We start from the raw sequence: 12,980 nt of genomic DNA, 5'->3' as shown, positions 1-12,980 counted from the left end.
AGCTAGACTTACTTCTTGTAATTTATAGAGTTAGTAATGATAATTGCCCTGGCTGATCTTATTACCCATAATATCCATATCCATACAATTTGCATCTCTCATCATTATCGTTATAAACTTGATATAAGGATCTGTTAAAATTTCTAAATATTTTCTGTCTGATACTTTTCCTCGGTAATTAAGACTAACCGATTTAGATAGCCCAGACCGTCTAGCATGAGTAGGTAGCGTTCCCGCGCGCGAGTCCATATCTAGGTACTTGAAGTCGCGCAAGATGTAAAGTCGCGCGCGAGAACGCAACTCATGATATATGATGGACGCAGGTTTAGGAGGAAGGAGTGGTAAATTAAATTGACCGTCACAGCTAGTGCAAAACATATGGGTCTTGATTAAGTGGCCCATGGTGTATTGGTGTGTTTTGTATGGAGATTGACAGCCTTTATCATTTACTTGTCACTGTTGTCACTACTAAATGTGTCAGTTATTACCAGACATCGTTTATAGCATTTTCGGTGCCGCGGAGTGGTGTTAACGGAATTGGTATTAGCAATTTAAACCCTAATGATTAATTAGCGTTAATTACCTATTAACCTTAATTTACCATTTCATTTGGAATTATCTATACCACTCCGCTGCACCAAAAATGCAAAAAAAAATACGATGTCTACTTATGTGCAAACTATGTGTATAATGGGAGCAGTTTATACCGCGATGCAAGGCAAAGCAATACTCGAGAGAATGTGGGTGGTTACGAAGATGGTTGTTTTTGTTTGGCAACCAGTTTTGCAACTGGTACGCCGGACAGGGCACGTGATTAGTTGGAAGCTGTAATTATTGCATGTGAAGATTTGAGTAAAATGTTCCTACCTACTAAAGATCGATTGGAATAAAATGAGCTTTTTATCAATCAACACGAGAAGAATCGATCAATCAAAACAAATGACGGCGTAAAGTAGCGGTTTGATTTTATCACAGTAATCGAATATTTAACTACTAGTATGGCTGGCCTATACGCAGTACGCTTTGAAAAATCATTTGTTCGAGTGTAGTTCCAGTTTTTCTAATGATTCGACCCACAGGTTTATATTTCGAAGAAAATAAATCACGAAATATGAATATAGAGCAGTCCCCTTACGTTTTAGCATATCGGCGTCGTTATAGAAATAATTCGCAAGAATATTCCAAATATGAAACGATAAAAAATAGCATGAAGACGGTCGGGAAAGAGTATTGCTCTGAATCTTCGATTTGTGGACTTAAACATCTAGTAAACGAAAGCACGACGCACATGGAGAGGTAAGGTCCGCACGTGAAAGTACTTACTGATTACCTGTTCGTTTTAATGCTGATTGCAAGTTGTTTTTAACTTGTTTGGGTTACTGCGAGCTTAGACTCGTTTGTCGTAATTACATATTTGCAGTATTGCCTCTATTACGCAACTTTAGCACTATTATGTCACTGAACTTATGTCCACAGGATCATTTGGGTCATAATCTTGATCAGTGCGTTGATCTGTTCCGCATCCTTGGTCTGGTTTACTTTTAGTAAGTACTATAAGGCGCCTTTAGTGACCACTCAAATGCCTGAAGGTGTCTCCGTTAGCACCATCATCTTCCCAGCTGTGGGAATCTGCTCGAATAATAGGATTAGCAAGCGAGCCGTTACCGAGCTTGCTGACAACTTGTAAGTTTCAAAATCATTAGTACACGTTAAAGCAGTCTCACTTAATGTAACTCATTGATTTTTTACTCAGACTTAAAGAGGAACGTAACAAGAAGTACAATAAAACGGAGATGATGTCGCTCCTTTTTGGTCTGGGTCAGTTATACAACTTGCAAGGCTTAAGTGGGGACAATACACAAGCGAAGCAACTCCACATCGCACTGGGTGATTACGACGTCACGGAGCTAATGCGAAATGTGGGTATTATCACATTTTCAAACTATGGTATGGTCCACGTGTAACTTAGGTTTTTGTTTGCAGCTGACCCCGCGTTGCGAGGATTTGCTGTTGCGATGTGCCTGGAACGAGAAGGCAGAGGATTGCAATCACCTGTTTAACTTCCGGCTGACTATGAACGGTTTTTGTTGCACGTTCAACTATCTACGACAGTCCGATATTTTTGAAGAGTATGCTTTAGAATCTTTAGATAATACTCACCTTCTATCTTCTCTTTTCTTCTTGAAACAGTTTTGCACGACTTTCCTGAAATAATAAACATGATCACTCTCTGATGATAGGTACATAAGTCAGAATTAGATATAAATATATACCTCTATCGTGACCAATAATAAAAGGATTCTTATACTTCATGTATTTCTGATACTGGGTATCTATCGAAATCCAAAATCAAAACAAAATATTAATGTTCCCGACTGACTCTCTTTATTTCAGCAGAAACAGCGGCCATCGAAGCATGGACATGTACAAGTACGGAAACAAGTCCAGTTTTGACTTCGATATGGGACTCAAAGTGCTACTTAAGATAGATGATAGTGACGATTTTTACTACAACATTCCATCTCTCGGTTCGACTGTAAGTTTTTTTACTGTTTTTCTTCCGTTTTAGAGTCAATACGAACCTACTTAGTTGCCGCTCTTATATTATTTAAATGACATACCATGTTTTCAGTTACAGTTTTCAGATGCTTATGATTTTCCTGATGCACCAAGCGGAAGTTTTTCAATGAAAATAATTAGCCCCAGCGTTCACGTAAGTTAAACCATTACGGTTTCAAAAATGGATCAGCAATTAGTTTCACATTGTCTCCCAGTTTATTTTTTTATAATAACTATAGGTACAGCTATCATATACCTAAAATCTAATTTTCTGATCACCTATGTTATAAAATCAACATAAATTTGATAATATTTAAACCCACAAGCTGTTAAAATAAGTAGTTGGCTAAGATTACCCTTACAGTCCCAAATACCAATACTAGGTACGTATGCAAAAACTCCTCATAATTAGCAAATCTGAATCGGAGCTTAGTGTGGGGATCACTCTAATGCCTCTACTGGAATGTAAATTTTTTGAAATAAATATATTTAGAATTTTTATTAATTAGCTAAAATGCAACAACTAAGTTGTTACCTAAAATCCGTTTGAATTTCTGCCTACATACTTGTAGTACTATCATTAAATTTTAAGGGTCTGTGTTGAGCCTGTTGACACTAATCAATGTGTAACTCTTAACTCGCACTGAACACTGTTCCAGTGCTAATTAGTTTGCTGCTAAACGCAAAGTAGCAAATGTATGAACTCTCACTGAGCAGTCGCACTTAAGACAGCACATACCCACAGATGACAGTAATGGTAACAGCGAGCTTCACCGAAGCCTCCCGCGACATTCAGCACGTGTCCGTTAAGCTCCGCAGCTGTCTCTTCTACGACGAGTCCTCGTACCTGCCCTTCTACACGCACAGTGACTGCATGCTCAAGTGTCGCATGCTCTTCCTGCTGCAGAACTGCAACTGCACGCCTTTCAACATGCCCAAGATCAATAATAGGAGGACGTGTGATATGCGGGATATACCGTGCCTTGGGATTTATTTCGGTAAGCTGAGTGATGATTCTAGGGGCTTATTCTGATTGTAATAACAGGTTATGAATTTGTTATGAATATGGATGTGATTTGTCAGTTGTCAACAATGGCAGCTAGCAATCTTTGAACTAATTATATCAGACATTTCATTAATGTCTTCAAAATTATTGACTTCTTGGGCTCATTACTCAGAATCATTTGTACATTCACGCCTCATACATAAAAAAATGTGTCCCAAAATTTTGTATTGATAAATATTTTTCCAGTGCGTCACGTTCATACAAATAAAAAACCTTTTTTTTTAATACGCTCATGTATTACAATCTGAACCCTGAGTATGCTTGGCAATATACCTAATCGTCATGCACTGCGTACGGCTCAGTTTGTCCCGTGGTTTGTACCTAACTTTGTTGTTAGATACATGTTACCATTATGGTTACCCTGATTGGTCGGATCTCTAAGATCTCTTTTAATTGTTGATAAATGATGCACAGTCACCTGTTATTGTAATATGTTATACAACGAAGGCCGCAAAAATATCTGATACGATCCTATTTGTAGAGCCATAAGAACGTATCACATAATTTTGCGGCCTTCGAAGAGTAACATAATATTGACTGTACGAACGTACAGTGGCATTGAAAAGGTCTAAATCGTGATTTAATCCATCAAATTCTAACGTGCACATTCTAATGATCACTGGACTAGGCGTGAATTCTGCAACACAGTTTGGAATGGTAACTATTCGTAGATCAATCATCGTCAATCACTGAATCGTTGCAAGGTTGAAAATGTTGAAATATAAATTAAATATCACCACCGTAAACTACTCATTATTATTTCTGTAGGTATTGGGCTGGAGTTTGACCCGATGGTTCAAGTCTCAAGTCCTTCAACTCTTTTTCAAACATTTGAAATTAATAACCAGCATGAGAATCCTGCCATTTTATGAACGACGGGATTTATTTTCAATAATCCCTAATATTATAAATGCGAATGTAACTCTTTAAGTGTATCTATTACCTCGTAAGTAAACGGCTGAACCAATTTTAATAAAATTTGGTATAGAGATTTTTTTAAGGCCCGGCGAAGGACATCGGGTAGATCTTGTCAATCATCACCATCTTTCCACCTAGACAAAGTCGCGGGAAGAAGCTAGTGTGACAATAACTTACGGTGAACGACATTTATTTGATAACTATAGCAAATCTTTTCAGTAGAAAAAGGCGTGAAATTAAAATTTTCTATGAGACGATATCCCTTCGCGTCTACATTTTTCAAATTTGCCGCCTTTTCTACTGACAAGATCTGCTTGACCAACTTTAAGTATTGAGGCGATCGCAGTGGGTAGGTGTAGCTGTAGGTATCAAGAAATTTTGAAATGCATCAACTTATCTACAACCGACTAAAAACTGAACAATGTAACCCCATTTTGTTCTCAGCTCAATCCATCACCGTCCGTCCCGAAGTGGACGAGATACCACCAGAGCTGGAACTCGACAAGGTGGGCGGAGGGATCCCCTGCCCCATGTGCTACCCTTCGTGCTCCAAGACCCTGTATTACTACGACTTTAACAACGTCGTCATATATCCTAGCCACTTGAACAGCGTGCCGGATGAAGATAGAGAAAACTGGGTGTAAGTAGTAACTTTTGTTCTGTGTTAATGTTATCAGGAATCAGGATTCAAACTATGAATGAAATCTACTAAAAGTAGTACTAGAATTAGTAGCCGGATCCATAGTTCCACACAGAGCGACCGATCTCGGTCGAGGCGGCGCGCGCGAGGCACTCTACACTGACCGTTTCGTACGCGAGGAAATTGCCTCGCGCATATGCTCCTGTGTGGACGGTGGACCTGGCTATTGACCTACTTGATGGTGTTGCAGTGAATTTGTATCGATTATTTTGTGTCAGTTTGTCACCCTCGTCCCCTTATATCCTGCCTATACTAGTAGAAAGAAAGTAGTTAATAGTAGGTGTACAAAAGGATCAAATGCACCGGTTTACAAAATGTGGAAAAATTTATTTATTGAGTAAAAAAAGTTATCGATAAAATTATACACACTAGTGACGTATTTCAAAGGATTTAAAGGCATAGTTGTTGATGGGGCTTTCGTTTTTGAATGTAGTTTTCTCAATTCTGGACTTCGGACTACCAACCTCTTGCAACCAGACCTTCATGTCTTGTAGTGCTTTAGGCGGTCCTTGGAGTTGTCCGACCACGGTTCCTTGGGCGGTGTTCATTACCCAACCTTTCAGTCCTAACTCGAGAGCTTTCTTCTGCGTGTGTTTCCTGAAGTAAACGCCTTGCACTTTGCCGAAAACTTCAAAATCGGCTGTTCCCAAAGTCACAGCTTTGTTGCTCGCCATCCTTCAATACCTTTTTCTTTACTTGTTCGACGTGTTAAAATTTTTGTAGGCTATCGTGTAAAAATACGAAAAATTTGACTTAAATATGTTTTGTTGCTTTGGAAACGGCATTCGTTTAGGTTTTGTTCAAAAGCAGCGAGAAGGTTGCTATGCAACATTTTTAGGGCGCGTTCACATTATATACTCAGAGCTTGGCAGCTCCCGTTAATTTATCATTCAATACATGTTTAGATTCAGTTTATTTACACCCTAAGTTAATTATAACAGCGCCAAAGAGAATATAATCACTACGTTTTAAAACAGCGCTCTCTGACCTTTTCCACATGGAATGATTTCGGAAACTTCTTACATTTTGGTATAGGAATCGAAATTTTTCATTTCCAAAATGAAAGTTTTCCTTGATTCCTGTGAAATTTTCCTCCCTCATATTTCCTAGAAGTCTATTCCAACTTTTGTATATTTTCCGTGACTTGCACATCTGTAGATACTTACCTACAAGTACGTATATGGTTCACTCGTCTGAGTTTCGTGGCTAGAGTCTGTGCGGAAAGAGACGAGTTGAAGAAAAGACGAAAGTGTGTATTGGTTCCCATACATTCCACAAGTCTTCTCTTTCCGAAGAATCTCTAATAAATAAAATCAATATTACTTACCTCCGCTACGTTACGAACGTAAAATTATCGCCTTCACTTGCTACTGGGTATTTGTCACCCGTGGATTCCTATCTTTACTGTTGTACTAAGGCTTAGCAACTTAATTAATACATTAATTGGTACCTAATAATACAATACTTTAATTGGTACCTAAGCGAAGATTCATATTATATAAACTATTACCGTAAACTTCCTCAACATTGCTTGCCTACCATGACAAAAATTACCTTACTTGAACAAACAATGGTTCTGTGTCAAAGCCAGCCAATGTTTGTCATGTTGACCAAATTTACTGTACCTACTGAAAATATAAAAAAAAATCGATTAGTGAGTTTCACATGGACATTTATTATGCAACAAGCCACATTTAACGGCGTATCGTAAAAGTTTGAAAGCTACAATTATTTATCGGCCCTTCATTTTTGAAATCAACCTTTCCGATCTTGGATTTAGGGCTCCCTATCAGCTGTAGCCAGCTCTTCATAGCCTGCACCTTCTCTGGAGCACCCTGCAGTTGGCCAATCACGGTGCTGTGAGGACTGTTCATCACCCATCCCCTTACCCCTAAATCCATGGCCTTTTTCTGGGTGTATTTTTTAAAGCAGACGCCTTGCACCTTTCCGAAAACCTCAAAATCTGCATGGTGAACTACGGGCGGTTTTAAATTTGGTTTTCTTGGCATTATTTATTTAATTTTATGTATATTAGAAGAAAAAATACGTACTAGTTTGAATTTTGCATGAGCTGACGTTTGTTTGACATTCGCCCATGGTTTCGGGTATTCTTGTGTCGCAAAGAGAATATAACCAATGATATAACCACTAAGTATATTTTACCTGTGTTGAAGTAAAACGTAGTGATTATATTCACATGTTCTTGTATTATAACAAAATGCAACAGGGCCTACGTTTACAGAAGTTAGTCCAACCACGTTAACAACAATAGCAACGAACTAAGCTCAGTTCGGAACCAGTATTGTCATGCATTTGTTTCAGAGTTGGTGCCAACTACACTGGGGCGTCGATTGTTCATGTGAAATACGCTAAAGAAGTGGCGGATTGTTACGGACAAAACGTTATTATGAAATGGTTCGATTTAATAAGTAAGTACCTATCTACTACCTATTTAGTTTTAAATACCTTACACCATTTTGTCTTTTAGAAAGCAACTTACCCGACTACGACAAAGCCAATAAAATTACGCGGTTATCACACTGATGCAAATTCTCACGACGCTCCGGTGTATGAGCGTGACAGCCCTATGCGCGTATATTGTATATCGAGGTCTCGCTCGCACGCCAGACAACGTGCGAATTCGCATCCAATATGGCGACCGCCAGGACCTATGTAATTATATAGGACAAGAAAAGAAATCTATTCCAAATCACCTGTCGTCGAGAAATCGAAGACCAGACATGAGACAGACAAGTTATAATATTTACTTAGTCACCTAATCTGCGGATTAATATTTTTAAAATTTTTACCCCTTGGAAATTGTTAATGATTTACCAAACACTTTTACAATCACTTACTTACTGTGTTTTGGACTATTTATCGGATTGATTACCTAAAAAAAATTATTACATGAAGACTATAGAGTTGCTTGGATCCTAGCATAGAATTTTTTGTAACATTATCAAATTTCTGGCTTTAGTCTGCTATTTTTGATTGAACGGTGCGCTAATCGCTAGTGATAGTGACTAAACTAACAGGTTTTATAAAACCTATGCTAAGACTAGAAAGTTCGAATAGTAAACAGCTTGTCTGGGATCTAACAGACCGAACCTGACGTAACTTTTTCACAACCTGATCAATTAATTAAGTCATTTATGCTTATATTCGCCAACATTTTGATATTTTGTGTCATCATCATCATCTCAGCCATAAGACGTCCACTGCTGAACATAGGCCTCCCCCTTTTTTGGGGGGTAAATGCCATAATCGCCACGCTTGGCAGGCGGGTTGGCGATCGCAGTCGAGTACACCGAATTTAAGGGACGCTGCTGCCCGTCCACCGGTGGTCTTGGACGTAGTTTAAGGACATACCCGGGTCCTGGACGTAGTTTAAGGACATACCCGGGATATTTTGTGTAACTAGGATGAATTATTGGCAGAGTTCGGACAATTTATCGCAAAACTAAATATTGTATGGAACATAATCCAATTTTTTAACAATTTTCAACTGCAATTTTTTAAATAACCTGGGAAATTTTATAAAGATGCTGTGTACTTACATAATATGACTTTAATAAACCTCCAGTAAATGTTTTTTGATGGTTTTGCGATGATTTGTCCGATCACTGATTATTTGTTTGCCTGGGTTACAATGTTGGACGCGGATGACTATTTTGTGTTCTGTGAGAAGGCATAAATTCCGACACAGTTACAATAAAAATATCTTCTAAGGACGAAGTTGAAAATATCTTATTACCTGATACAACAGGTATTTTTGCCACTGAAGGAACAATTTAAATTATACCTACTCATTTCTTGGACTAAGTACTTAATAGCTCTTAAGCGATGTTCATAAACATGCACTGCAGGTAATATAGGATCAACCTGCGGCTTCGTCACCGGCTTCAGCTTCGTATCCGTGCTCGAATTCTTCTACTTCTTCACCGTGAAGTTGTTCCGCGAAGTGCACGCGCGCAGACAACGGCAGAGGCAACAATACCTCACCGCCATTCAACCCCCCACTCCCCACTTCAAGCCCATCACGAGATATCGGCCTATTTACTGGAACGAGCTGGGGAATAATGTGCAGAAAAATCAACAGGAGCATCAATAAATAAAAGATAAAGAAATCGTGAGGTGACCAAATCGATGCTGTAAGACGAGAATTATTAATTGAGGAATGAAGGGTTTATTTGCTTGAGAATTTGATGAATATTAATTATATCACAGATGTTTGGCTTTTCCCACAGTTAAATTGTAGGTATTCGCACGGGTCACTGCACGGGTGATATAATCTGGCTGGCCATTATTTTCGTTAACAGTAGAAGCAAAAGTCTATAAGTACCTATTATATCTATAAGGTTATCTTATGAGTGATTTGAAAAAAAATTGTACATAATTAAGCGCAGTAAAAAGCAGTGATTAGTCTGAATTTAATTTATTCTATTTAATTAATTTTCGTAAATCAATGGAATCAATTAAGTTTTGACTAATTTCAGCTAGGTCAAAGAGTATATAGTAAGTATATTGAGCTAGGTCCTTAACTATGTACATTTTTTTCTGTTATTCAAATTTTAAGTGATCGGTTGGAGACGGAGGTCAGACGGACCCGACAAAATTATAAGGGTTTGTGTCATTTTGGCTGCGAAACTCTTAAAATAATTTTGAAGGGATATTGATAATGTTAGCATAGGTTTATTACGTCTAAGGTAATTATTTGTTATAAATACAAGATTACAATTTAATAATACGTAAATTACGTAATTACAATTTTGTAAATGAATTAACAAAACGTCCATGCAAAATTATAGTTTAACCAAATCGCCTTAACCAAAAGGTTCGAAAAATTTCAATCTATTGTTAAAAACCGCACAGACCACCTTTTAAACACATACCATCGTATTAGAACAATGTATCTTTAATATTTGTAATTAAAAATTAATTTGCGAGTAATCTTATCAGAAATAAATCAAAGCGCACGCAGAAAGGCATTGTAATGACGACAGATAAATCAAACATCTGCGTAGTTTCCACGCTGGCGATGGCGTCGATAAAATCTCTTTGTACCAAGCTTTGCCATGGAATGGGATACGCAATTAGTCTGAATTATTTATTACCTTATCAAGGTTCAAGATCGCAAGCTCGGACCACGCTATTAGGTTTATTCGATATTATAATTATACTGGTGAAGAGTAGAGTCGAAATTGAGGCTTTATCATTAGTATTGATAAGAGTTTTCGAGAGTTATGCTTTGTAAATATCTAGGTTATAATAGCCATGGAGTTTTATGGTATGATTTGACGCACTAATAAAATAATTTGGATGTGAAACGTTTTATTTTGAGTTCAGTCGAGACACGTGCAACATGGATATAAAAATGAAAAGATATGTCGAAATTTGGTGGAACGGCATCAAAAGTTTGCCTGACACTACCTCTATACACGGTTTCAGATTTATCGCCGATTCTAAGCGACATTGGGTTGAAAGGTAAGATATTTAAAATATCTAATGCAAAAGAAATATCTCCTGCCGTAGAATTTAAGAGTTTTTCCTCTTATGGAGCAGTATGCAGTATGGAATTCTTTAATAAGGAGTGTACTTACAGATTTTTACAAAGTAGGCAACACGCGTTTAACACCTCTGGAGTTGCAGGCCTCTATAGGCTACAGTAACCGCTTACCATCAGGCGGACCGTATGCTTATTTGCCACATAAGTAGTATATAAAAGCAATTCCACTGTTGTTGTTTATTTCAGTGTAAACATTATTTTTGTTGTGTGCTCTAAATATTACTTATTTCTGGTGCTTTGACATATCGCAGGATTTTCTGGTTAATATTCGTGGCAATGTCCTGGTACGGGTCATCTCTTCTTATAGAAGCTCAATACTACGCCTTCCAGAATAATCCTATTTCTTTTGTGGTGGAAACTACGTACAAAGACTGGCAAACTCATTTTCCATCCGTGGCGGTCTGCGAACATGATAATTCCGCACGTATTGAACATGTTTCTGATATGTAAGTACTTCACTAAGTACCTAAACGTAGTATTTTTATGTGTGAGATGTGTAGCTAAGGCGGTACGCGTTTATCAAAAATGAATGAAAAATAGAACATGAGGTAACCCCCTTAATTTGAGTAAAAAGGTAGGTATCCGCTATCTAACGTGTGTGAATTACTTAAGGTTACTTAACATTAATTAAAATGATAATTTTAAACTAGTGTGTAATGTGTATTATATCATATTTTATATGTGGAATGACGACAAGCAAGTAGGTATTGTAAATTGTTATTATACTTAACATCTTATTTAAGGGTCTGGGGAGAAGATCACGATTTTAACATGGAAGAAGTTTTAAAAGAACTGGCTTATTTCAAAGGGATAACTTATTACACGTCGCAATTCTGTGGGTTAGAGGACCCCTTGCCAGACTGCGTCAAAAGCAACCTCAGTTACTACGCCAATCTGGTAAGAATTGAAACAATTCTTCTTAGTATTTTTCGTCACCTGGTATCCGCTCAGCTGAAGGAAATGCCACGTAATTAAGGTAGATGTAGACCGCGCGTCTATCGGGTAAGACTGTGTACATCAAGCTCTTTCGTCGCTTCTAACTCTTGCGTTTGTAAGTACCTACTCCATTTACAGAAGGTCGGTAGAAGAGAAGGAGCTCCTTCTCTTCTACCGAGAGCTCCGCTAGCGGAGCTCTTCCTATCTGACTGCGTCTGAGCGAAGTACGTATTCAAATAGGTACAAGAGTTTCCATGTGATGGTCTTCCCAATCAAACATTTTATATGTCGATCTTATCCACATTGACAACTTTTAGGGAAAGTGTCTGCTTTGTAATTATTCTAGATCTAGACATTGACGGCAGATACTAGCTTAAAACGGATATTTTTAGTGTTTTGTTTGGATGTAAATGCACCCGGACCCGGACCCGGGTATGTCCTTAAACTACGTCCAAGACCACCGGTGGACGGGCAGCAGCGTCCCTCAAATTCGGTGTAGTCGACTGCGATCGCCAACCCGCCTGCCAAGCGTGGCGATTATGGCATTCACCGCCCATAACAAGGGGGAGGCCTATGTTCAGCAGTGGACGTCTTATGGCTAAGATGATGATGATGATGATGAAATGCAAAATGAAAAAACACTGACTTGAGACAAGTAGGTATTTATCCAAATTCAATGAAATATTAATTTTAGGTTAGGACTCCTTGTGAAGAAATGTTGACCAACTGTTCTTGGAACGACCAACCCTTCAGTTGCTGTGCATACTTCAGACCATTGGACACAGAACTTGGCACATGTTTTGCCGTTAATACAATACAAGGAAGGCAAGTACTTAAATATTCAAGTAAAACTAGATCTCTAGACCCTGATTACATTACACATTTTCCTACTTTCTGTTGCTCCCGTACATAGGTACTTATTGTATCCAACATCGTTTTTAATTATTTTAGATTCAAAGTAAAACCTCCCAATGATAACTTTTAGGTTTCACAGAAAAAATACTATAACCAGTCAAACGAGTTTGTCAGTAGAAAAAGGCGCGAAATTAAAATTTTCTTCGATAACCCTTCCCCTAAATTTATTTAATTTGCCGTCTTTTATACTGACGGAAATTGCTTGACAGAGTATATGAATAAATATATATAATATAAGTTCTAGACAGTTTATCTTCTGTATTATTACTTAGGCTGTTAAAACTAGATACACAAACTTGATTAAATAAATAACTAAT

The 12,980-nt window shown here is 37.9% G+C and overlaps 2 protein-coding genes across 3 annotated transcripts in view; one reads left to right on the top strand and one right to left on the bottom strand.

Annotated features, from left to right (window-relative positions):
* LOC134670200 (sodium channel protein Nach-like) overlaps positions 1-12,567 on the top strand; it is a 31,112-nt gene extending 18,545 nt beyond the window's left edge. Inside the window, exons 1-13 of one of the 2 annotated variants that reach the window (XM_063527907.1) lie at positions 241-859; positions 1,143-1,296; positions 1,477-1,683; positions 1,754-1,919; positions 1,984-2,129; positions 2,395-2,536; positions 2,633-2,713; positions 3,305-3,557; positions 4,988-5,183; positions 7,566-7,672; positions 9,113-11,258; positions 11,556-11,709; positions 12,443-12,567. In XM_063527907.1, coding sequence (XP_063383977.1) covers positions 1,208-1,296; positions 1,477-1,683; positions 1,754-1,919; positions 1,984-2,129; positions 2,395-2,536; positions 2,633-2,713; positions 3,305-3,557; positions 4,988-5,183; positions 7,566-7,672; positions 9,113-9,357 — 1,632 coding nt within the window. In that variant the 5' untranslated portion in view covers positions 241-859; positions 1,143-1,207 and the 3' untranslated portion in view covers positions 9,358-11,258; positions 11,556-11,709; positions 12,443-12,567. Of the gene's footprint in view, positions 1-240; positions 860-1,142; positions 1,297-1,476; positions 1,684-1,753; positions 1,920-1,983; positions 2,130-2,394; positions 2,537-2,632; positions 2,714-3,304; positions 3,558-4,987; positions 5,184-7,565; positions 7,673-9,112; positions 11,259-11,555; positions 11,710-12,442 lie in introns of those variants that run through there. The other variant, XM_063527908.1, reaches the window with a different exon arrangement.
* Positions 5,550-5,974, bottom strand: LOC134669796 (acylphosphatase-2-like). The gene has a single exon (XM_063527419.1). The coding sequence runs from the start codon at positions 5,915-5,917 to the stop codon at positions 5,612-5,614; it is 306 nt and encodes a 101-aa protein (XP_063383489.1). The 5' UTR covers positions 5,918-5,974; the 3' UTR covers positions 5,550-5,611.
* Positions 12,568-12,980: the final 413 nt, after the last annotated feature.

This window comes from Cydia fagiglandana, chromosome 13 (genome assembly GCF_963556715.1).
Source record: "Cydia fagiglandana chromosome 13, ilCydFagi1.1, whole genome shotgun sequence".
Classification (NCBI taxonomy): Eukaryota; Metazoa; Arthropoda; class Insecta; order Lepidoptera; family Tortricidae; genus Cydia; species Cydia fagiglandana.
This window is presented reverse-complemented; position numbering and strand designations above follow the sequence as displayed.